At 42.3% G+C, this 26,557-nt stretch overlaps 2 protein-coding genes across 3 annotated transcripts in view; both read right to left on the reverse strand.

The window, feature by feature from the left end:
- The window catches only part of ago3a (argonaute RISC catalytic component 3a), a 33,324-nt gene extending 12,681 nt beyond the window's left edge, over window positions 1-20,643 (reverse strand). For both annotated transcript variants that reach the window (XM_005736066.1, XM_005736065.1), the window contains exons 1-5: window positions 19,826-20,643; window positions 5,699-5,870; window positions 5,176-5,296; window positions 4,768-4,976; window positions 3,449-3,585 (exon numbers count right to left, since the gene is read on the reverse strand). In XM_005736066.1, coding sequence (XP_005736123.1) covers window positions 3,449-3,585; window positions 4,768-4,976; window positions 5,176-5,296; window positions 5,699-5,870; window positions 19,826-19,844 — 658 coding nt within the window. In that variant the 5' untranslated portion in view covers window positions 19,845-20,643. The remainder of the gene's footprint in view (window positions 1-3,448; window positions 3,586-4,767; window positions 4,977-5,175; window positions 5,297-5,698; window positions 5,871-19,825) is intronic.
- Window positions 20,644-20,883: 240 nt separating this feature from the next.
- Window positions 20,884-26,557, reverse strand: part of ago1 (argonaute RISC component 1) — a 24,160-nt gene continuing 18,486 nt past the window's right edge. Inside the window, exons 15-19 of the mRNA XM_005736067.1 lie at window positions 24,861-25,055; window positions 24,638-24,772; window positions 24,442-24,543; window positions 24,095-24,294; window positions 20,884-23,595 (exon numbers count right to left, since the gene is read on the reverse strand). Coding sequence (XP_005736124.1) covers window positions 23,487-23,595; window positions 24,095-24,294; window positions 24,442-24,543; window positions 24,638-24,772; window positions 24,861-25,055 — 741 coding nt within the window. The 3' untranslated portion in view covers window positions 20,884-23,486. The remainder of the gene's footprint in view (window positions 23,596-24,094; window positions 24,295-24,441; window positions 24,544-24,637; window positions 24,773-24,860; window positions 25,056-26,557) is intronic.

Genomic DNA, 26,557 nt, shown 5'->3' on the forward strand with positions numbered 1-26,557 from the left:
GCCTTTTCAGTGCACGGTTAGCAGGCAGTGGAGGTATGTGCCAGTGGGACACTCGCAGCACTTCCCGAAGAAATTGTTTTCAAGTAGAGATAAGAATAAAAAATAAATAAAAGCTTAAGTCAAAACCTGACAGTAAAGGACCAAAATCACCATATAAAGACCAGCTGAGCTATAACAGCAAAGACTCCAAAAGGAACAAAGTGTATTCCTGATGTTCATTCAAAATGTGCATGGTAACCACACAGCGCAGGAAGCATGATTCATGCAGAAGGGGATGTGGAGGCTACCTTGCATTAGCACCTTGTGTATAAGCACATAAAAGTAGCTGTGAGATGAGAGAGGGGGAAACAAAAAAAGAACAGGTATGACAAAACTAAAAGCCAGATCAAAGGAAACCCAAAAATGGACACGGGGAGATGGAGAAGTGCGGCGGTGAGGATGAGAATCTTCAGAAGTAATCTAGTGATGCGTTGTCATCAACATCGTCTCTGAAAACACTGAAAACGCACATCTATGACGCTTAGCTTACCTTCCCACGCATTCTGTTTTCATTATCTATGCGCAGAAGTGTCTGAGTCACCGAAGTAAAAGAAAACTTTTAAAAAGATTTCACTGCTCTGCAATTAAAATAATTTCATTTACACTCACTGGCTACTTCATTAAATACACTTTGCTTGTATCGGGTTGGACCCTCTTTTTGCCTCAGAACTGACTTAATTCTTCACAGCACTGATTCAACAAGGTGCTGGAAACATTCATCAGTGATTGTGGTCCATTTTTACATGATGGCATCAAACAGTTGCTGCCGATTCGTTGGTTCCACATCCATGATGCGAATCTCCTACTGCTCTATTGGATTGAGATATACGTGAACTCATCGTCATGTTCAAGAGACCAATTTGAGATGATCTGAGATTTGTGAGATGGCATGCTATTCTGCTGGAAGCAGCCATCAGAAGTATACTGTGGTGATTGACATGGTCAGCATCAATACTCCTGTAGTCCAAGAAAATATCCCCCACACGATTACATCACCTGCAGCAGCCTGAACCAAGGATTTATGGCAGGACAGATCCATTCCTTCATGTTGTTTTCACCAAATTCTGACCCTACCTCCATTCATGGGGTCAAAATTCTGCTGCTGTAGCTCATCTACTTTAAGATTCTATGTGTTGTGTCTTCACAGGTGCTCTTCTGCATACAGAGTAGCTATTTGAGTCATTTGATTTGAAGCAGTTTGTAAATGCTCCATTGATGTCAGACTACACTCAAAGTTACTTAAATAACATTTGTTTCTTATTCTAATGCTCATTTTGAACCGCAGCAGGTCGTTCTGACCACGACTAAAGTAGTTGCTGACATGTATTTGGCCAATTAGATTTTTAACATTAAAGACCAGTTGAATAGGTGTACTTAATGAAGTAGCTGTTGAGAGTACTTACACGCACAAAATGCAGACTGTGGGAGGTAGTGTTTGTTTCCTTCGTGCTTGGCTATTTAAGGCAGGCTTACTACTTTGCTTTACAAATATACAATGCAGCATGTGAATGGTTTGCAAAGAGTCGGAGTTCTAGTTTGCTGATGAAGAGCAGACAAGACACTTCAGGTGGCCAAGTGTTCTGTACAAGAGGCCAAAGAAGACAAAGAAAGAATCAGAGAGCAGCAGAGATGCTCCAAAAGAGACAGCGGCTTCAAGCACTTAGAACTAAACAAAAGCTGTCTCAAGGAAACGCTCCACACAGCTACCCTCCTGACCCCAGAAACACCCACTAGTCTCATATATGTAGGCACAACAGCACAAGCACACACATACATGCTACTCTCCGTCTCCACAGCAACAAACTAGTCAGTTCCCATCCAGCCAAGAACCCACTTTCCTCCATGTTCCTTAGGCGCTCTCTCGCTCACACTCACACACTCTTTCTTATCAGCAGCCCTGCCAGACACAATCTCCACAAGCCTCCTGCGGTGTGCATATGGCAGGACACATTCTCTGCCATCCCCTCTGCCACATATTTTTCCACAAATAACAACAGATTGAAATTGTAGTGCATTGTCTCGTGTTATGTTTCTCTACTGATAGGAAGCTCAAGCTAGAGCCAATTATTGATTTAGATTTTCAACAGTTCTACTCATTTCCAAACAACCCACATTTAGCCAACAGAATTAACTCGACGCTAACAAATCGAATCGGTTTTCCGGTGACTGAACATAAAACAGCAGGAGTTTCGAGGTTGGTTGCGTGACAACACAAGAGCAAAAAGCTCATCTTTAAGGCTATGTTCACACTGCAGGTCTTAATGCTCAAATCCGATTTTTTTGTCTGCTCGTTCACACTACAAATAAAATGTGACAGCAAACGCGCTCTAGTGTGAACGCTCAAAGCGGCCAGCATGCGCAAAAAGAAGGCGTCACACACAACGCGCTCCGCTTAGACCAGACCAAACAATATTGTTTGACTGATGGCCCTTAATATAAAGACTTGTTTGGGACTTTACGTTTCCCAATTTTGCTTTAAGTTATAAAGTTATTTTGTTATTTACATTTGGCCTAATAATTATCCTTGTTGCCGTTTTAGAGAGGAGCGGTGCTTCAAAGGATAGTTGCAGATTTCTGTCAGAATCTGCAGATTATACAGTACAAATAAAATGTTCATGTTTCTCCAACCTTGTCTTCCCAACAGTTTCACTAACATCTACACTGGATGGCCAGGAAACATTCACGATGTCTTCTCCGGCGCTGATAATTGGCGTCTGTCTTGTGTCAGTGACGTAAAAGATGGATTTAATGCGACATGACCGTTCAAACAGCAGTCGCTTTCTGAAACATCAGATATGTATCGGATTCAGTACCACATACTAAAGTGACTCAGATGGGATTTTAAAATATCAGATTTGTGCGGTTCACACGGTCATACCATGATCGGATATGGGTCGCATAGGGTCCAAAAAGTCGGATTTGATGCGCTTTCGCCTGCAGTGTGAACGTGGCCTAAGTTTCTCTTTAGACTACAGAAGGTATTCATGAAAACATTAGGCCCTCAGTACAGCATGAAGTGAGCCTGCCAGACCCCATCATTGCTATTGAAACAAATAAAGTTTGACATGCATCTATTAAGAAGCGTGTCAAAGTTTTGTCCAATAAAGTCATTACATTTCTTCAAATAAAAAGTGGAAAGATCATGTGCAAAAACTCTATAAAAACTGTAACATGGAGACTTGATATTATAATCCAGCTTCCCCAGCTGCAAAAGTGAAACGGCAAAATTGATTTGTGACTGTAAACAACCAAAAATTGAATTACAAAGAAGAGGCTGTGGGTGTTGGGCATTTTTCAATATTTAGTAATATGAGGAATATGGACTTTACTCTTTTGTTTTTGAGTCAAGAATTAAAAAAACAAAAACAAAAAAAAGATGGCAAGGAAAACACTGGGTTTTTGTTCTTACCGTCAATGTTTAGCATCATCTTCCACATGGCAGGGCGCACAGATTGGTGGAAACCAAACCAAACTTCCCTCCCACCTCCCAGAGGATGGTCGTAGCCTTCTGGAGCAGAGAAGAAGGATCGGCCCACTGGAGTGTACCTAGATGCAGAAAACGGGGAATTATAAGTTCGATACTAAAGGGAACCCAATCATACTCATTTCCAGCTCCACAATTTTTTTCTGGGCTCTAGTAGAGTAGCCCTATATATGACTAACAGTATATAAATCTGCAACTTGATGCAGACTGACCGTGTCTGTAAGGAGGTGTTTTAGCACTTCTCCCTTTAAGCCACCTGTTAATCAAGCCAGCTTTCTTCTTATTGGCTGACAGTTGCAAACAGAAGATTAGAAAAGTAAGTGACTGAGGCCAATGCTGTGTACCTGAGATAGCAATATTAAGATATCCCCTCTCAATTACATCATCATCATCAAGAGTCCTAAAGCAGAGCATTTAGAGCAGCCTGAATTTTTGGCTCATATGGATTAAATACCATGATCTCACGGCTATGCCTGAAAAACAAAAGGTCAAATAGGAGCAAAAGAAATCTGTGTTGAAGATGAAAGAAAAAGTAAAATTAGCTTGAATTGAGAATGTAGGTTAATATGAATTTATGCGGAGTCACATTCAGCTGCTGTTCAATATGGCCTGAAAGTACATCAGCGAGATGAGAGGGTGGTAACATTGCCCGGACCCATTAACCTCCAATTACCTGCCCAAAAAGACTCATTATGTATTGTATATAGGTCTCATTCGTCTTTGCAAATCCTACATTTGCAATGTGTCAAAATGCCAATGTAATACCGGGCTGCCAGAACCTGTGAGCACAGCTAAATGAAAGGTGTCGATATTACCGCTTTTTAATAATGCTTTGAAAAAGGTTTTCATTACAGCTCTGGCAATATTGTGTTCAACTGTGCTTTTGCTGAGCCTTAGGGAAGCGATACTGAATGAAAGGTGGTAAGGTGCTTGTGAGCGACCGTGTCAGCCGTGTTTGATTTCCGCTGGGATCGGAGTGCTGATATTAGTGCTACTAGGACAAAATAAATACATTGTATTTGCTATGAGTATCTCAGGGATTGGGTTTTACAATGTCTGTGTTTGGTGACTGAAGATGAAGCTAAAGAAAGTACAGAAGGTAAAAGTAAATTAAGGATGAAAACGTTCCTAATTTAAGTTCATTCCATAACTTTATCTGCCAGTTATCTTACATGGTATTATAAGGAAATCATTCAAGAATAAAAAAAAAAAACAAACAAACATGACAGCAATAAGCAGCTCACTTCATGGAGGGCAAGTTTCGCAGTACTACGTCCACTGCGTGTACAGGGTTGGTGCTGATAGGCTTGTCCAGCTCAAGGGGTTCAGGCATGCTGCGGCCAGTCAGCACCTCGTGGAGCATGTGCCAGCTGACGAGAGACACGAACTTAATGGAAACTTTGAAGGGCCGATCTTTCCCTCCCTCTCCTGGGAGAGTGACATCCAGGTCCACCTGTGGGCCAAAACAAAAGGAGTGCAGACAGATTGATGCTCTGAACATCGTCTACGTTCTTTAACAACCGCAGGGATGCATCGTTTCTCACTTAAGGTGATAATGAGCAGCTGAGATTGTGTGTCTGAGTACATTCAGTTTGCACTGAAGAAAAAGGAGCGTTTGTCTCCTTTGTGTCTGTGTCTTTTCTGCAGCTCACCCCCGTGGGTGCCACAGGCAGTGGGTTGGCTGTGTACAAACTCTTCTTTCCATCGTAGACTGGCCTGCGATCCCCAAAGATTGTCACCTTGAAGTGCTGCACCATAGAGTCAACCACCTCCCTGCACAAGATGAACACAAAGGATTTGCAGTTGTTCTGTCTCTTGTAAAAAAAGTGCATGCCGACAGAAGTAACAGGCACAACTTTACAGTGTGTGCTGTGAGCTCTCCACTGGACAGAAGCAGCAGTTGGCAGCTATAAGCCAGGCTAAAAAAGCTAGCATTAGATTTTGCTTTCATTCCGTGCCCCTCCTGTACGACACAAACAATATCTTCTGTGTACAACAACAACAACAACAACAACAACAACAACAACAACAACAACAACAACAGGTACGCTCTGGCAAGTGCTAGGTCACTTCAAGCTGCTCAATATTTCATGATGGATTAGAACGAGAAATGTAGCTAATGTAAATATTGCATGTGAGAGGTTTTCCAGAAAGCAGCCAGTGAATCAATCTTACCTGTTGACTCGCCGTGGGCACTTGTCAGGCTTGATGTCCACCTCGTAGAGGTAGACATCCATCTTGGGGATCTCCACCTGGAAGCAGTTGGCCAGCAGCTTGATTGGCTTCCCCATGGTGCCATAGCCAGGCCGCCGAGGCATGGAGAACAGGGACTGGGCCCCAACGGCTCCTGAGGGGGGGGTAAATTAAAAGATGATGTGAGGTTGATACACATCCTGGAACTTTTAGCATTTTCAGACCTTTAGTTTATCTTCAGTAAAGTCTAAAAGGTGATTAGATTTAGCAATATACTCCTTAGAAGATATTACATTATTTGCTTGGAGTTTCATTTTTGACACAAGCAATTATTTATTCATTTAAAAAAGAAAGAAAGAAAGAAAGAAAGAAAGAAAGAAAGAAAGAAAGAAAGAAGATGCACAATGAATTAAAGGTACTTTTCTGTTTTTTAATAAACAAACATGCTACACTCAGTGAAACCACATCTAACACTTAGAACTTAATCCTGCATACAGAGGAAAGTCTAGAGATGATGCAGATACGCAGGGAAACATCTAGTAAAGAAATAGTAATGACTGTGTACTGAATACTGTCATACTTAAAATAAAAAAAAAGAGAGAAAAAACCCACAGACATGTAAGCTCTTTGACATGTGCTTCATGACACATCGACTCACAATGAAACATGTGTCCGCCTCATTTTAACTATATACAGAATCTGAATGAGGAGGTGCATGAGTCACCAGATGAAATACTCTTGATGACCAACCTATTCAATGATGCAAGACACCAGCTTCTATCATAAGAAATCTCTCATCCAAATAACAACAAAGCATCAACAGAAAGACCGCGAAGAAAAAGAAAATAAACAAGCTCAATGTTGTGACTTCACATCCCTCCGACATGACTGTCGTCACATTTCAGATGACTTTTAACAGGATCTGCCAACTCAAGGAGGAGCAGGAAAAAACAATGATTCAACTTTCTCCTGGAACTACAACAGCACCGCGCAATATTAATGAAGGCTAGTTGTGTAGCACTAAGAGAACGAAAAACACGTGTCGGGCAGTTGACCTGTGTGCGACACAGATCACACATTTGGTCTTAAGAGAACATGCGCACACCAACACCAAGACCATGAGATGTCTTTGACATGAGTCACTTTGATCCAGAAACGGAGCGTTCTGTTCAACTTAATGCACAACGCTCATGTCAGGGCTATTTCTGGCTCTGCTGAGGCTTGCCTTCACACGGCCCAAACGATTATGCTGATGTGCCAATGCACTGTTTGGATTCAACTTATAATGCCACAGTTCACTAGGATATTGTTATACAAGAGACACTTTTACACAAAAACTCCAGAGAGACTCGCTTTATGCATGCATCTTCACAACCACTTTTTTCAGTTTTCAATGCCTGGGGCTCTGCCCCCAATGTGTCACTGAAACATGAGTCATATTACGTTTGTGATTCATTGCACATTTCTGACATCTGTGGGTGATACTGGGGTTGAGGGCCCAGCTGAAGGGAAGTTCATAAAAACCTCTCCACAACAGAAACAGAAACCTTCTGTGACGAATCAGCAGACAACGTGAGCTTGTTTATTTACAGTCGGGCTTTGGAAGCTGGTGCTCTCTGCCCTGCTCAATTTTTCAGTTGCTCCCCTGGTGGGCTCTGGAGTGAAGGCTAACAGGGTTGATGGAGGGTAAAGGCCACTTGTTTGAAATCGCTGCTGGGCTAAAATGCTGAAAAAGAGAAGTCTGGAATTCCTGTCGTGGTCGTCTCTCCCACACAAAACTATGTGCACACGTACTTTGTAATGGTAATTCCCTTGGGCCCCTTAGTGAAACTTGTGAGGTAAGCCTGATTTGAGACACACAGGCGAAACAGAAAAGAGGAGGAAGACATGCTGATCAGTCTGAATGAAAGCAAGAAAAGGTGTGTGCCAATTCCACAAATTCCAGTCCTTGATACAAACTTCCAGAAGCTCTTCATTAATAAGAACGCTTCTTTTTTGTTACGGTCCCAGTGAGGTTGGGAAGTATTAGAGGGGTGGCAGGGAGTGGTAGGATTATAGTAGGCAGAGTTGGCTTTTTCTAGCTTTCATCTACCTCTGACTTCCATTCAGTGTGAGTCACAGAGCCACCACAGGCACAGAAACACATACTTGAGCATCCTGTTCCTGGATTATGCAGTGAGTGAATTACAGGAGCAATGATGGGGTCTTGCAGTGAATAAAAGAAAAAAAAAGAAAGAAAAAAGAAACGAAGAAACAAAAACAAAAAAAAGGCATACCACAGAGCAACAAGCTGTGGCATTGCACACACAGACACACACCCCTACCACTTACTTTTGTTTCGATATGAAAACCACACACGGATGTACAGTAATTTGTAGCTGTGGTTTTGCACCGGCATGCTGAAAGAAGGGCCTTATATTTCCCACATTACACAATTAGTTACCATTTCTGGCATTTCGCACAAATGTCACGTCTTCCTGAAACAAACGTTTAGTTCTTTGAAGCTAAACGTCCCATCAACCTGCCTCCTGCAGTCATGCCGTCGTGGCATCGAAACAAGTTGTGCCGCTGTAATCAAAACACCGGTCACATCACTGTGGTATTTGGCTAGACGGCCTCTGCATTCTTTAGCTTCCTGTGAATCGCGATTATGGGCGAGTCTGTCACTTTTGCAAATGTTTTGAGATCTTGTAATGGTGCATGCAAAGTGAAAATCTCCACAGAAACAATTAAAAAAAACGTAAGTTTCCTTAAGCCCCAAACTTCTTGTGCACAGCAAAAAGAAACCAAAAGATTTTTTCCTTTTATATAATCTACTTAGATTTCTGCAGATGAATAAAACCTGCCAAAGCATGCAGTTGCAGCGATTACTGCTTGCTGTGAACATAGATGGGACCTCACAACATTACGCGCATGGCAGGCACCATGCTGTGATGCTGAAAATTTACCAAGCATGGCACACAGATGTGTTTTTACAGCATTTTCCAAATGACCCTGACCCCGATCATTCAGCAACAGGCCAAATATCTCTCCCTGCATCTTTCTCTCCTGAAAGCTGCATCTCAGTTCCCTCCACAGACAGACATAACAAACGGAGTTATCGACAAAAGCAGGAACAAGAAGGCCTGAGAGGAAAGTTTAACTGAAGATGGTGGTGGAGTGACCGTGAGAGCAGTACAAATCTCACGCTTTGTTATAAAAAAAAAAAAAAATTTAAAAACCACAGTACCAGTATAAAAGATTTAGAGGCAACTCTCAGCAAGACGTTCATGACAACTAAGTACTGATATTTTTATACGATGACTCAGACCTTGACAATCAAACCTTGGGGACACTTGGGGCTTGCTAGGTGTGTGGGAAGCTGTACAACCCACAACACGCAAGCGTGATACACTAATTTACAGTAACATCTATAGAGGAAAAACACGAAATGATAATCAAAATATGCAGAGGGCATTAAAGTCTTCGACTGCTGGCGGAGCGCCTGTTACAGTTTGCCTTTACAAACAGTGAAATCTGAACCACAGACGTGTACATCAAAACGGTTACCAAGTCTTTGTAGACTCAGCATCTGTAAGCGTTCGAGGAAACCTCCGCAAGTTGAAAAATACCACGCTGCATGTGTATTTGTGCACTGTGCACTTTTAGGTAATTACAGGAAGGACGTCTTAAACAGAAGAGAGTAGATGTAATCTATAAGTATGTTTTCCCCCAGGCTGTAATGTGCAAAGTAAAAGAGGGCAAAAAGTCAAAAAATAATAATAATAATCTACGTTCATTCATGTATTTAATTTTTTTGGTTGAGAAAAAAAAAAAAAAAAAAAGGTTTTTAAGCCCTGGGATCAGTTATTTGTTTTAATTTTAGGGCAGTTATTTAAGACAATGAGTGTGCTAAAGACTGGATTTATTTGTATTTTTTCTCGCTAACATGGCTTCGTCTGGGTAACAAACCTGGATTCAAATCAACTGGAGCCTTTGTGTGCAGAGTTTCGCCGTGCTTCTGCGAGGGTTCTCTGTGGGTACTATGGCTTCCTCCCACAGTCATGCATGTCAGGTTATTCTTAGCAACACTAAATTGGCTCTAGGTGTGAATGTGAGAGTGACAGATTATAACCTGGACAGGTCACCAATCTACCTCTTGCCCTATGACAGGCATAGGCTCCGGCCCAACTGCAACCCTGAATTAGACAAACAGAAGAAAATGGATGGACTGCCATTTAAGAGGTTCTAAAATGTTGCCAAATCTTACAAAGCTCCATAATACAATTTTATTTATGTAGCGGCAAATCACAATAGTTGCCTCAAGGCACTTACATCGTAAGGTAAAGACGTTACAATGATAAAGTGAAAACCCCAAGATGACCCCCTATGAGCAAGCACTTGGCAACAGTGGCAAGAAAAAAAAAAAAAACTTCCTTTGAGCAGAAAGAAACCTCTGGCTGAACCAGGCTCACGGAGTAGCAGCCATTCGCTGCGACCTATTTGGGATGAGGGGTCAGAGACAGGGCTGAGATGTTAGGCATCTCCACATTTAAGAGAAATACTAGTGGCCACCAGTACTTCCTCTCAACATCCTAATAGATATACCCATAGTATCAATTTGAAACTGCCACATCACCTTGTTCAAGTTATCACAGTCACAAACTTCAGTGGCCACGTCGCTTGCCCACCCGGCACAGTGACGCCAATACCCCATCAGCCTGCAATGGCTGGGAGGGTAAAAAGTAATACAAGGCTTTTCAAAGTGAAAACCATCGAAGTAGCATTTTCTGACCATTTCCATTTTTTCTGTGCTTGAAAAATTCAGAACCTGAATTAATCTACCGTAGTTTCACTGATAGCAGATTTCTTCAATGACATAAGTTTTTAAATATTGTTTTGAAAGATTAACATTAACAAATGTGTCATCCACAATTTACACCATGTTTAAATATAATAAGTTCCAAAGACAGCTGTGAATCTTGACAGTTTAAGCTTTCAGAGAACATTTGCTTTATTTTTCATTTCTTTGCACACCAGACATTCTTGCAACACAATTCATCTCTTGCATGTAAAGCACGCTGCATTCAGACGTCTTTATCGTTTATCATTATCATGTTTTAAATACTTTTAACAGTTTCTCATTCATACATCTTTAACATCTTCACTTTAGCACTATGTGGCACTTGTAATGTGTAGTCACGCCGAACACTGAATGTTGGTCACAGTGACAATTTCCATGTTTGTTTTACATGAGAGTGAAGAAAACAGGACGATTGCTTAAACCGATTCTGCCAACATTGTGTGGGGTTCATGTGTAAAATTGGCTTATGTGAAATGTTGCTACAACTTAAGCTAATCTTCCAATTAACACAGATCGACTAATCAAGATTAAACCTGGTTTTTTTGGTTCCATTTCCTCTGAATTTAGACCTATTTAAGAGCTTATTAAAGATTACAGTGAGCATTTCTCTGAACGCGTTTAATTTGTTCCCAACTCAGCTCACGCAAAAGCACTATGCCTCCTTTTACATCGTCACATCATGATGAAATAAATAAGAATCCACACGCAGTCATTGATATTAAATTAGATGCCTTAGTGGCTTCTTTGTATTACTAGAAAACCTTTGGCAAAGACAAGTGAAGATATTTGGTTTTATTAATTGTAAACAACCCTACTGAGCCATCAGTGCCACACTGCTCTGCAGTGGTGCACATGGAATAAGATACAAGTAAACATTATATCACAAACCAATAATTGAGATGCCTTTCTTAGAGTATGAATATTTTCAAGAAACATCTCAGCAATGTGAACTCATTTCACTCCGCTGCTTTGCAACACCACACAGTCACACTGTACACAGTGGGCTCAGAGCCAGAATAACTAGCTGGTGAGAAGCTCGGCTGACATCCAGTCCTTGCTAACTCCCTCAGCCACATCCCCCAGTACACAAACGTCCACGCTACTAACGAGTGCACATGTCCACACACCAACACACACACACACACACACACACACACAATACAGCTGTTGTGTTTCTAATCCGGAGAGGCCAGCGCTGTGGGAACAGGGAGAGTGCTCAGTGGCCAGGCACAATGGCGTCAGTCCCAACACCCAGATCCTAGAAACACACACACACAGACACACACACTCAGACATACGCAGAAAGACTGACAGCAAGGATTGATGCACACCATTCACAGCCAGACTCCTCCCTTCTTCTTCCACCCTCATCAATCTCAAGAGTGTTGCATTTGGCACCCAAGGGAGTCGCTGCCACTCTCTACCACGGATAGACACCAACAAGATGCCACATACTGACAGGCTGACGAGTCCCTGATCAGACACGAGAACAAACCGAAGCAGAACGTGAGCTAAAGAGTGGATGTTAAAGTAATTTATTAATTAAAGTAATTATTACAAGAATGCAATGGATTTCAATCATTACTACCAACTTTTTTTTTTAAATCACTCAATCCATCCATCCATCTTCTTCTGCTTATCCAATTCAGGATCATTGGAGTGCTGGAGCCTATTCAAGCTGTCACAGGTGAAAGGCAAGGTACACCCTCACATTCACAAATGCAGATTAAAATTCAAACTTGCAAAGAACAAACCATACACAAATATACTCCAGACACATCACTTCCTCTGCAAGCAGTCAGTAATAAAATCTGAGGGGTTTTTTCTGAAAATCACGGACGTAAAATCTTCCAGGTAAAAGAGGAACGAGACCATCCAGTTCATTATCAGCGCACAGTTTACGAGCCTGACTGTGTGGAGGAATAAAATGAAGTGACTGGAGTTTATCCAGAGCTTTTCTAATCTGACCACTCAAAGCAGGTTACACTACAAGCCACATTTTGCCTTTTCGCAGAGAATTACACTGCACTTAAGTGCTCAATCCACCTTGCATTCAAGCTGACAACCAATTTAGAATAAGCTACCACGCATGTTTTGGAAGTCAGAGTAAAAGGCTAAATAGACCAGCACTTTTCTACTCCAAGCATTAAAGCCAATACATGTTATGTTCATCATTTCACACATAAATACAGTGCTCTTAAAAAATAAATAAATAAAAATAAAATGTAACCATCAAGAACGTGCTCACACTTCAGTGGATGCACTGGGCATTGCGTATCTTACCCAAGAACACTTTGAATTGCAAACTAGAAGGGCAAGTAAGCCAGGGATTGAACCACCAACCGCCTGATCAGTGAATGACCTGCTCTACCAGATCTCCAGGCATTTCTTTGTGGAGCCTGAATTTTCTCCCTGTGCCTGCAAGCTCAACAAAGAAAGACAAGGAGATCAGGAGGTTCACGTGGGTAACTGTGAATTCACAATTAATGCTGAACAATGTACACCAACCAACCGCGTTTAAGCCACTTCCCTAACATAGTAACGGTTCCTCTTGTATCTTCAAAACAGCTTTGACCTCAGGAGACATTCTGTGGTGGCTGGGACATTGTTGGTGGATGTAGCTCAAGTTTGTTCAAGCTAAACTCGGGGAAACTCAATTAAATTGGGATCTCGAGAATTTGAAGGGAGAGTGGGTGCCAATGCCTTGTTGGTAAGAGTGTGCAACAGTGTTTAGTTGGGTGTTATGTGCCAAAGTAACGTCCACGTGAATGCCAAGACTGAAGGTTTCCCTCCAGAATATCAAGATGTACAGGTTTTAGGGTAACATATGCTGCCATCTACGTGACGCATTTTTTCCAAGAAAAATCAGCAAGAAAATACCAAACTACATAATTTGCATACCAAGTATGTGCAGAGAAAGAGTTTCCGTGCCAAACTGGCCTGGCTGGTGTTCAGAAAGGTCACAGACTGATAACATTCACCAACTATGAAACTGAAAGAGAGGGGGAAAACTAAAAAAATCAATACATAAACACGAAGGCCCAAAATTATTAAGCAACAATTAAAAATTTACCTTCAAAACTGTAACAACTGGTTTTGTTCCAAGAAGAGGTCAGGGTAAAGTACCCCTCACCCCAACTTTTTATAAAACATCTTCTTGTCATCAGTTTTATAGCTTTTAAATTTATGTTCATTAAGTCCCATATTGCATTTCGTTATCTTTGCACCATTTGTGATTAAATACTGGACAAAACTTTGAGAAAGATGCAGGTGAGGGGATTTTTAGGGGGGGAAATCATTTATTATGAGAAAATTCTTCTGACTCACTGGCATTAGGCCGTCTTACTGACTCAGCTTACGCATATTTTATACATACATTTATTCATATGTAGATAGATGTGTGTACTTACACACAAAAAGTCCTAGCTGTGTTAAAATGACCGGGAGAATTTATTCAGGCAGGTTAAATGGGGCTTTCCGTTTTACTAGTCCAGGCTGAGTGGAAAAGTGGATGGAGCAATCTAATAGCTTAACTACAACCGAAACAGAGCAACACTTGATGTTGTGTTAAAGTGTTAATAAGAACCGGCTTACATTAAAAGTTTGTTTTAAAACTGGACTTTAATAAATAATAGTTAATATAATTAGAGCTAAAGGTTTTGAATTATTTACACAGTTAACACCTTGATACAACCGAGACAAATGAAATAAGCATCAACGTATCGTTTAGCCTCTGGCCATGTACGCTTTTCCTTTAGTCTAATTTCCCACATTTATACAAAAAGAGTTCAAAATGGCTGTTTAAAGTCTTCAGCTTAATGTTTTAGATCTACTAAATACATGTCTGAGGCCAAAGGCCAACAATCAGAAATGACTGACTTCTGATCGTACTGAAAAATTGATGTAGTCCTCTAACATATCAGCAGAAGGTAGAAATGAAGGGAATCACTGGCCTCTTAAATGACTCCCTCTGGTTCTGCTGAATTATTCTGTCATTACATCACCTGAGAAGCATTTAAATCAACCTCCTCTTCTCCAAACAAATGCACCTCTACCTTACGTGACTGCCTATTGACAGCTCTCTTGTCAATGCCGAATGGAATAATAATGAAGATAGTCTGCTGGAACTGATTAACCAATATACTTCTGTTTTTTCTCCAGTGAGCTCAAAAACAAAGCACACAGACACATTTCCCTATCTCAGTCACCACCCGCCCCCTTCTTCCTCTCCATATCACCCCCCCAAAGAAAAATGAGACCCTTAGAGCTCCCCCCAAAAACAGATCTCAGGAAGGGGGGGGGGAAAAAGGGGGAAGGTGGAGGTGGAAAAAAGGGCAAGGTGACACATCACAGACCTCTAGCTTTTCACAAAATGCACACCCACTAGCTGCAAGCCCAAAACATGTGTCATACAGAGTTGCCGCCCAGTATACTACTGCAACACATGACTAACACTTTTTCAATGAAAATAAGAGGACCACAGCATTTAAGGGATGATGTTAAAATGGTTCTGATAGCTTATTTATCAGATTTTATTTTGGGAAACAGACCTAGCTTCCGGGTCGCAAAAATGAAGCAGAAGTGCCTTAAACCCGTGTTTTATCTGAATGCCACCAGATGGAAACAGCTATGGCTACAAAAAGACCTTCTGTCCTGTAGAAGCACATGGAAAAAAAGTCATTTGCATTGACCGCTAAACATTTTCCTCCTGAGTTTATGGTCTCAGTCAAATTAAACCTATTTTATAAATCTTTTAACAGTCAGATCTAAGCCTCCTCGTCGCATCTATTTTCTGTAACCAAGACAGCAGCGGTGGCGACGCTCAACTCCGTTAAAATGTTCCAACAACAGCCAACACTTACCATTTCCATATTACATTAAGAGATTATATTCTGTTTAAAATAAAGAAAGATGTTTTTAGGAAGCTTTGGTCAATAAAACAACAACAACAGAAAAAAAAAAAACACTCCCTACAAAACAACTAAAAAGCAATGCTAAATTGCATTCTCCATAGAAACCAGCAACAATATACCAATGTTAACATTATGGGTGGCTGGGGTTTTAGACGGGGACTGCCTATTGTCAGCAGGCTGCTTGAATGAACTGAGCATTATGAGGAGAGACTGCAAATCAAGTACTAAGCCCTCCCTCAAAGCCCGACCCCACTGTCTGCTGAAAATCCACAGAGAATCAACGTACAAGGAGAATGACAGGGAAGGCAGAGTTTCCCACTGGGGCACAGAGAAGGATACAGAAGCAGTAACCCGGGAGGGAATGGGGGTGGTAACTGTGTGAACTTAAAGAAAAAAGAAAAGAAAAAGAGCGGGAAACGAACGCACGAGTGTGAGAAAAACAAGTGGGGAACGAAACGAAGAGAACAAAAGCAAGACGGTGGTGCGACAAACAAACGCTCATTTTCCAGAGTCGTTCTTCATTAAACTAGTTCATGTCCTATTAATGTGTTAATGGACAGTAAAACCCACTTCCAAGGCTGCCTTTCATGTGAAGCTGACTCATCTCCAGCCAGCTCAAATCCCACCTGCTTACTCGGTGTAGTGTGTCAGCTGGAAGGTGGGGGAGCCCCCCCTGCTGTACTGTACGTGCCGTCTCATTGTCTTCCAGTAAATCTTTCAATATGCCCAGTATGTTTATATATACAGTTGTTTCCACTAAAGCTGTTCAAGGAATCAATCTTTAATTTCAAACTCTACTTTTGCAGTTATTAAAGTGAGAAAACCAAGATAAAACCATTACCATGCTCTATTTTGTGGGGCAGTAACTCTCTTGATTTCCTATTCAGCACATCTTTCCCCCCCTGTAGTTTTGACCTTTTCATAAAGTCTATCTGCTATTTTTGTGGCAGGATTACTTCAGTCAACGAAGATCTATTTCTTTAGTTTTTCACTTGACTTAAAGGTAATTCATTTCATTGAACGCAAGTTTCTTCTTGAGATAATTTCCCCCCCATAAGCGAGCAGCCCTATGAGCAACAAGTCTTTAGGATTTTCAGAATGACAGACTTAATCATTTTGCCATCCTCGAGCTGTAACACCTTCATATGAGGGGTTTTCCTGAATGGGCGTTGTTAATGCACTCCGCTGAGCCTGATCAGCCCCTACACAATAGAGGCCATTACTTTTATAATAATACAAAGGTTAGAAAGATTCAGTTTTCTGCATTTCCTCATATGAAATGTTTTACAGTCAGAAGCAGGTTATGTTTACTTGCAAACAAATGTTTTAATCTCACAGAGAAACTAACGTAGGCTTTGGAGATCTATTTGAGAGTGTCAACATTTCCAAGTTTATAGCCAGAGAGTTGCTTTTTAAATTTCTGATGCAGCTGGCACCGAATTCCACAAATGGACGAGTTTACTGTGCAAATTCTGGCATGTAGCTCAGGAGGTCGAGAAGTCATCCACTAATTGGAAGGTTGGTGGTTCAATCCCTGGCTGCTCCAGTCTGCGTGCCTAAGTATCCTTGGACAAGATACTGACCTGATCCCGAGTGTGAATGAGTGAATGAGGTATGTAGTTTTGAGTGCTCCAGTAGAAAAAAAAAGAAAAAAGGGCTATATAACAACCGGTCCATGTACTTCATAAGATTAATTAATATTTCTTTCTCTAGAGAAGGGTCAGAATAAATCTGGGGAACCGTCAAGTTGGATCACACTGACTAATGCAGGTAAACAGACCAAACAGCTGGACAGCCTTTTTCTCGGCTGTTCCCTTTACGGGACACCAGAGCGGATCATCTGCCTACATCTCCACCTCACCCTCTTTCACCACATGAGCTGTCGCTGTGGTCTTCCTCTTTTCATCTTGACTTTCACCTCACTCTTCCACACCCTTTTTCCTTCTTTCAGCATTCCTCCTGACTAGGATACTACTACACACTACATAATGTTGTTAAAAATCAGCAGCACAGTGGAAATGACTGAGATCAGGTTAATGCTACCTTCATAGAAGTTGATCTAGCATTAAGCATGAGAAGAAAGATGACGGCTGGAAGTGACAGGTGTCATATTTGCGGATTTTGTTGTTGTTTTTTTAATATATTAATCCCATTTGAAGCAGACTGAGCTGCTATTTTCAATTTGCTGCGAGCAAAATTTAGGTGCAAAGCAATGTGTTTGATGTGATTATTTCCTTCTGTGCCAACAGTTACGTGAGAGATTGATGACTGGAGAACAAACAAGAGGGTGCACAACAAATCACAGCACTAAAACAACGTATTTCCCAAAATACCCACCACTTATTTAAAGGCTCTCTTGTATAGCGCCACACAAGAAAAACCTCCATCATACTGATGCATTTGAAATATAATCTGTGAAACATCTGAGCTAGGTATTAACAGCTCCACATGGATATCATAGTACGGGAAGATGTTGGTGTTGCGGTTTGATGTCTCGGTTTCAGATGTGTCACACCCCCAGTGCCACTGAAACCTTCAAATCTCTGCGTTCTGCGTGTCAAAAGAATACAGATTACTTTAAATACGAGTCCTATATAACTGTGCCCGTGATTTGAACATTATCACTAGTTCTGGCTTAAAAACTCAGCCATAATGTAATATTACTTCAATAACAAGTGAGAAAGTGTTTGGGGACACGCTGTGGAGTTAACGCATCAAAATGGATTTGATTTATTTAAAACTCAAAAGCCTTCTACTCATTACACCCTTGGTGCTAAGCTCTCCAGAGCCATGATTTCCTTACCACATAAGCTGCTGCTCAGACCAGTTCTGGAGAGAAGAGTCGCTGTCAGTTTCTAATTCGGCAGGCAATCCATTCGCATTTTCACACCACTCTCCAAGCCACTGACTAACTGACTGACGGAAGACCCTCTTTCAATTATTCACCCAGACAGAGCTGACTGCAGCCGTCAGTGATATGGGATTGTGAACCAGTATGAAGACCAATAATATTAATACCCTGAAGCCTCAAACCTGCACATTAAAACTACCTCTGTTTATTTGTTTGTATTAATGCATTAATGCTTTCCAAAGTGAAAGCATGAAGCACGCTCTTTAATGCACTTAATGTTAGGCTGGCTAGCAGTATGCTCTGCATGAAATTGCAAATCGGCTAACTTTTCTTCTTTTGGGGAAGAGGCAGATTAAACATCCTGTTTAACTGGGAGATAACAAGCTAGTCATTTGGCCTGTGAGAACACGCCAAGTTTATTCTAGTTCAAAGGGCACACTGTGCATACACGTTTTACTCTACTGTAGGTGCTCGGTTACTAGGAAAACACCTTGTGGTCCCTTCTACTAGCAATGCTGGGAAGTGTCCCACCTGAGAGGAGCTGAGATGATAATGAGACATTAGGCAGCAGAGAGGGATCTCCTCTGAAGAGGAGGAGGTGGGCAGTGAACCAACTGCTGTATCATGTGTCAGTGGCTGATCAAGAGTACCTAGCATTCAGTTTATGGTCACATAAGTGGAAAGCTTCCGTTACAGATGAGACAAAGGCCAGGTGGTTCAGACAGTTTAACTGCCACTAAGACCAAGAGAAAGAGCCTGGATGCAGCCAGGTGACAACATGCATCTCCGGTGACATTCAAAAGTGTGCAATGTTACATAAGGTCACAGATAAAAATGTGTTATAACACAGTTTTCTAGTCTTTAAGGCCAATTTAAAACAATTATCTCTGGCTCAACAGCCATAACTGAAGTTTGGCAACTCTCTCATTAGGAAAGGTTAAAAATGTTTTAGTATACACAAATCTGGGGCATGACAAAGCACATCTTTTAGATCGTAGATGCAGGAAGAGGATGCCGCTCCTAAAATATGCCGAGGTCAGTTTGGGGTCAGTTGTTGACCAAGACCGGGGGGTGGAAGGCCAGGCCAGAGTTCACCCTCTGCCACAAGCCACACTGGATTTGAAGTCTTCTATAATGCAGAGACTCATCTTCAGCAGCTGTCCCCACATCTGACTGATGAGTTTGCGCTGAGATCTCTCCTCATCACCCGGCAGAGCTGTGTTACGGACAGGTCAGTATTTAACCTGTGAATACAGCCTGGTATGACTGGCGATTTTCAATGAAACCATTTCAACTGTGACGCATGTTTAGGCAAATTAACTGCAGGGCGGACAAAAAGAAAAACTCCCTGGTTACGGTTAAACGCCTTCGGCTGAAGAAAGCCCCACATCCCGATGTTTCATTTCACCGACGCTGGCTAATAATATTACGTTTCTCAGGAAACGCGACTCCTACGACTACCGTGAAGCACCAAACGAATCAGTAAGGACAGAATAAATTACCTGTAGTTCCGATTTCCATTCATGAGGTCAATGCCCGGTTCACTTCCCGGATCACAGTTGTCAAACGTTTGGGACTCTTCCTCCGTTCAATCCGGTGTCTCCTTCGGCTGTGCACCGCCTCTGCAGCGCTGAGTGGCCGAGGGTCCTGGTCTCTCTGTGTCCTGTCAAAGGAGGGGGGGGGCCTCCGGCACGGTCACTTCGCCGGCCGAGGGTCTTCAGAGTCTCCACAAACCGCCGTTTGCACTCGGTCAACGTATCCAATCGGATTTCACTGCCACGGCGAAAGCTGCTGGCTGCTCAACGCGGCGCTGTGGCAGTGAAAACCTGCTAGTTAGCCAAGTTAACTCACTAGCCAGGCTCGAGTGGGGGGGACAGTGGTTTGAGGAGCTGTCAGGATATCATCACAGCGGGGTCACGGAGTCCAAATGAATCCCTACCGATATCTGATCATTAAAAGAGACGTCATAAATTCGTATCTACAGCAAAGCTAATGTCGGGAAAGCAACCCTAATTAGCTAGCTGACTAGCTAGGCTGTCGGAGAGTTGGAATTCTGTCAGACGACGGCTACTTTTCCTGCGTTAAAAACAGCTGCTGATACGGGCCCTTCTCCCGAGGGCCGTACACCCACGACGTCGTCCTCCGTAGTATGCGTTCAGCTGCCAAAAGTAAAGCTGTCAACAGCGCGATGTATGCGCCGATAAGTGTCACGATCTCCAGTCTGGTTGACAGATCAACTCTGCAAGGCTTCGGCAAGCCAGCTAAATATGGTGAAGTTGCCTTTCTGACACCGACAGGAAGAGGTGGGCCCGTGTCACCAGACGTCAGACCGCCAGCTCCGCCCTCACCCAAAGGTAACCCCACCTTTAGAATGAATTACAGTTTGAGACTTAGGAGGTGCATTTTTTCTTCATCCACCCATGCATTAATATCTAAGAATCATTAGTTAAGGTGGATTTCAGGATGCTATGAGAGTAAGCCTTGATAAATCCCATGACTTACTTTTCAGACAAAGCTGTATTAAACGCACACTAAAATCAAACAAAAAACGCAACAAGAGTAATAAAAAACAATTTTATTTTCTTTAAAAAATAACCCTCCCCAACAGAGTTCCCATACTATCACATACAGAGCCAAAATAATATGCTTCCACGTCCTTTCATTCAAATCTATTGGGAAGTGCTATGACAAGGACTGTTCTTGATCAGTGGCTTCAATATTGCTTAGTCAGACCGTGAGGCTGCGTGGAGGGGGAACGGACTCTCCCGTGTCCACATGATACATTTCCAGGGTGACTGCCATTTCGTCTCCCCCCTTTGCAAGGTGCTTTGTGGCTTCAGTGAGTGAAGAACTGCATCTGGTTTCAGTGGTGTTGGGGAAATGCCCCCAGGTTGATATTTTTCCTTTCTTTCTTTCTTTCTTTTTTTTTTTAAAACGCAGAATGAGGGGCAGAAGACTGGCCCCGACTGTGAAAAGCCCCTCAACTGCTGGGCCAAAATACATAACAGGTTAATATTATATATTCATATATACAAATCACCGTGGACACAATGAAGGATCAGTAAAACGGTGTACAAAGGCATTTTGATTATGCAAGTTCATAAACATGATTTAAAAATCAAACTCATCTGATCTCTTATCTTTTGATCCCTTTCGACTCAAAAGGGGGTCTGACCATCAGACAAGATTTGAGGCGCTTAAAGGGCAACTGAGGTGGAATTTTGGGACCGTCTCCACAGTGCCCTCTTGAGGATACACTCTGACACTAGTCACAATATTCATAATAATAATGACAAAGGAAAAAAGCAGTCTTTATAACCATTACACAATCGAGGCAAAACGACTGACAGGCAGTGGTGAGCGCGAGGCTCCTACCTCTAAGAAAACCAAAGTAAGGTGGCTCAGAATATCCAGTCATAAAAAATAATTACATGCATTTTTCTTCCATAAATCCAGAAAGTGACTAGATGTAAAGGCAGGGCATGTTAAATAGTCGTGATAGAGGCCCACCCTGTCAAATGTAGCAATCCCCTAACTGTGCTGCCCACGCACACAGAGCACCAATAGGGATTGGCTAACACAACATAGGGGATTGGGGCAGGGGATGCTGCAGGTGTGTTATGCGACGAGTGAGAACAGACGGCAAGGATAAAAGGTGATGGCGGAAAGGTTGATGAGTTTGGCTTAACGTGGGAATGGGGGGAACAAGTGCATTTGATCAGCTATGTCTCTGCATGCTGAGAAGGAGACTGAGAGCGCAGGCATGTGTGTGCTTCTGTTGTAAATGCCTGCAGAGGGGAAGAGCTCTGTGTAAAAGCGGGACAGGCGCAGGATAGGTTGGTACAGTTAGGCAAAGAAAAGCACGGGTGGATGCGTGGAGCGCGCCGCTTGGCGCCATTTCCACTGATACACGTTGGAATGTGCAGACGGATCGGAGCAAGGTCAGTTGCTGAAGGCGACTTCAGCTTTGCAGCACTTAAGTGATCATAGACTATATTTGCCTGCTTTTAACTCTACAGAATAGTGTTGACCTTGCCTATTGCCTTTGTTCTGAAAGCTACGCAAGTGTGGGTGTGAAACGTTCAAATGTAGAGTGTAAAGTCTCGCCAACGGCTAGTTTCACCATTTTGAAGTAAAATAAAATAAAAGTAAAGTTTAAAAAGTGCCTCGTAAATTCTAAAAGAGCGATGTATAGAGAAATAAAAGATTATCTTCCTGTTTGAGTGCCCCCTTTCCATAGGGTGGCATCACTTTTGGCTGGTTAACAATGCTGGTTTAGGTGCATGGGGTGCAAGTATATTAGATACACACTATGCAAATGGTCCCTCTACTGTTACGCTAAACTTGCCTCTAAAGGCGAAATCTCTAAGGGACTGGCCAACCAGGACAGAGTGTGTGGCAGGACTCCTGTCCTGGATCTACAATATGCTACACCTGCTCTTTCTTTGTCTGCTATAATATAAAGACCAGAGGGCTAGCCTCGCATGTACTAACAAACTCTTTATGTGCAGGACTGGTGGCACCTACATGCTAACACTAAGTGCTAATGTACCATACCCCGGACTCCTCAAGGCTGTTTAAAAAAAACAGTTTTCAAAAACATTAAAAAACATGAATGTAGTTCATGATAACATTAAAATGATACATGTAAGTGTGCGTGCCCAGTACCACCTCTAATGAGGATCCCATCTAACAAGGGGCTTGCAATACTGGCATCCGGCATTTGGATGGGTAGAGGCAGCATCGTGGTGGCAGTTAAAAAAGTTTTTAGGATTTCTTTTCTCCTTTTTATCGCCTAGTTTTCTATTTTTCTCCCATCCGTATTGCATACTTACATACATAGGAGTGTGAAGGTAGCATACAATACAATTACATAATACCCATGATTTAAAAATTCAACTTAAAAAGATCAATAGTCCCGGTAAAGTAAAAATAACAGTAATATTCATAACCTTTTGAGTGCATGAGGCTGCAGAGTCTACCTGTGTTTTACAGGAGAGGGGATTTGTGTTTCTTGGATTTGAGTGACTGATTGCTGTGAAGTATGTGTAGTGGGCAATTGTAGGGAGTAAGGGATGGGGATGAGGTGGTGCCGGTGGGCCGTTTGCCCACTCAGGTAGAAATGAGGTGGGAGGGAACGATGGCGGCGATGGTTGGTGACGCTCAGGCGAAGTACATGGTCCTTAGAGTGTCGTGATGAATCTGAACAGCCTTAGCCAACGCCTGGGGATCCCGACCGTTACTCTGACCGGACACATGGCTGCCCTCTCCACTGCAGAGAGACGAGAGGGTGATGAGAGAGCGAGCAAAGATGAGTTACACATTTCATGTCTTGATAAGAATAAAATTGGCAGCAGCAGCAGCAGACCAACAGCCCCACTTGCTGCTGGTCGTAGGAGTTGTCAGTGACAAACTGTAGACAGTATAAAAGATGTATGTAAAAACTGTGATGTCAATCACTGGTTAGCAAAGTCCTGTTATCTTGGTGTTTCGAAACTGAGCATGACTAGGGAGGGATGGACTTGACTGTGAATGACTTGTGATTGACAAATCATTAGCCAGTGCACACACCCTGGATAATCCTTAATTCTGCCTCTAAGAATGGCCATAATTTACAAAATTAACTTCAGTTTGACCTGAAACTACCAACTGTGAAAGTCAAGAAAGTGCTTACTGAGGCCACAGAGGGAGCAAGCTTACCAACCCCCCAACAAACATCAACCAACCAAGAATAAAGACATGCGTAGTCTATCTTTCGTAGCCACACTGACCTGTCATGTTCTTTGTCTACCAGATGGTAGCGGGCACGGAAGGCCACGAGACGAGCATAGTAGGCTGGGGCAGGGATGGAGACTGAGCGGGTACAGCGCACGTAAGTGTGGCACAACTGGTAGGTTAGAATCTGCAACTCATCAGCTGTGAAGCGATTGTCGTCCCATAAGACGTAATAATGAGACGGCCGGCTGGTACCCTGAGGACAGAGGAGAAAAGGGCAATTAAAATAACAATCAATTTTTTGTGTAAAATAACTGCAAGGTTAAAAGAAGTCAAACAGATTTGTTCTTATTATATTATAATAGAGATTTCTATGGAACAATAAAATATCTATTATAAATACCTGTATTCCTGCATGACTACACAGGTAGAAGTCAAACTCGAAGGGATGAGTGATGCTGGTGTCCACTGTAGTCCCTGCAGGAATGTTCCCACTCTTCCCAATCTGTCCAAAGATAACACAAGGAAAAAAACAGGTAAGCAAGTATGAAAACTTAGTCGGAAACAGAAAAACTGAAGGGAAAACAAAGAAAGTTTACCCTTTCAGACTTATCAGCACAGAAGAGGCGTGTGTGGTGACGTTTCTGCACCACGATGTAGGTGATACCAGGCTGATAGTCCTTTTCCAACTTTATGCACGCATCTCTGATGGCCAGCAGCTCGTAGTGGAGAATCTGTGTGTAACAGTTAGCACTCAGATTAAAACATGTTAAAATGGATTTTGGTGGCATTGTGTCATTAAGATCGCAACGTCCCACCTACCTGAGGCAACTGTCCCTCAGGAACACCGTCTCTGTAGAAAATGATCCTGGTGGGCTTGAAGCGGGTCGACTTGTAGAACTGAATCAGCAGTTCGCGCACCATGTAAGATAAATCTTCAATGATTTCCTGCCTGGGTCTCTGGACGCGCACTGTGGCACAGTATCTGCTGGGATGGGCATCCATACTGCCTACCACCTATTAGAGGGAGCAGGAAACATTGAAAAAGGAATTTAACATGATACTGTGTGGATCACTGATTTCACTCTTAATATGACTTGCAACAAACGAGCATTAGGTTATTGAGCCCCTTGACTAAAGTCATCTCTCAAATAAATACACCTTTTGTCACTGAACATTCTTCATGACTTTTTACTTTATGAAAATCTGTGCAGTAGTTGAAGTATTGATTCACAGACATGAGTCATTTTTTGTCGTGTGCATATTTGAGCATTAGCATCCCCTAAAGGCTGCAGCTGGGAAGTGTGCGAGGCTCAACGTCAACCTTTTATTTTCCTTCCCTCAAATCCTTACACGATACCACAATGACCATTTCTCACCAGTTTTCTTCTCAGCTCGTACTGTTAACGCAGACCTGCTTTCCTCTCCTGTCCTCGTGACTCAATTATTCGTCATAATTGCTAGGCAACAACACAGCCAACCATAGGCGAGCTGAGGTCAAGGGCGGACGAGAGCTGACGTCATTTCCTTTTGAATGTGAGTCAGTGATGAGCCATTTGTTTCCCTTTATACCTCACTAATTCCTCTCGCACTCCTCCTTTTTTTTTCTTCGCTCGGCCTCGTGTGCTGTGCGTCAAAGTCCAAACAAAGCGTCATATCGGCGCTATGTGCTTTTGATGAAATGGGCTGTACATGCAGGTGGAGTTTGAAGCAAACGGTACTATGAGAGAACCAATGAATGAAACCCTGCATCACCATAGCCCTATCAAACAGCCAAAACATAACAGAATAAGCCTGTTTGTGTCACAGCCATCTCAAAGTGTTCATCTGTTAAAGATTAAAAACAGCAGTCGGCTGAAATCCAGAAAATAAAAAATGAAATTTGAGAACAGAGCATGTGCACGCTTATTTCATTACACCACTTTATAGCACTCACATCGCTCATTATAGAAAAATAGAGTTACTTTAAACACCTAGTTTTGTTACCTAAGCATTGCACCTATGGCAGCTGATGCACCATCTGGACTTCCTTTTTTAACATCGCAAATCCCCGCTGACTGAGTTACACTTCTGACACATCGACCAAACATGAGAAAAAGTACCTCGAAGCCCGCTGCTGTTGCATATTGTTTCAATAAAAACTTTTTTTCAACCCACAAACCGTGAGAAAATGTGCCTGAAAAGACTTGACTTTACTAAAGCCACAAAACAAACCTCAGAAGGGCTCCTCAAATTAAATTACAATATACCGGTAGTGAAATGTTATTACAGATTTTCTTTTGTCCAATGATGTAAAAACTAGTTAGCTTTAAGCTCTTCTATTCTGAACCTACTACCTAATGTTGAGGTATTCTTCTCTTACCAGCATTAATGAGGACAGTGGCCATCGAGTCCCACTGTCACCAAGCAACCACAAACGTGCGTTTTTTTTTTCCCCTGTGGCATCTCGGGGTCATTTGCATTATTTACATGCCCTTGCTATTTTTGATTTGCCTAAAAAAAAGGAGTGTCGAAGCCAA

The sequence above is a fragment of the Pundamilia nyererei genome, unplaced genomic scaffold (genome assembly GCF_000239375.1).
Source record: "Pundamilia nyererei isolate P.nyererei 1_Seehausen unplaced genomic scaffold, PunNye1.0 scaffold00067, whole genome shotgun sequence".
Taxonomy (NCBI): domain Eukaryota; kingdom Metazoa; phylum Chordata; class Actinopteri; order Cichliformes; family Cichlidae; genus Pundamilia; species Pundamilia nyererei.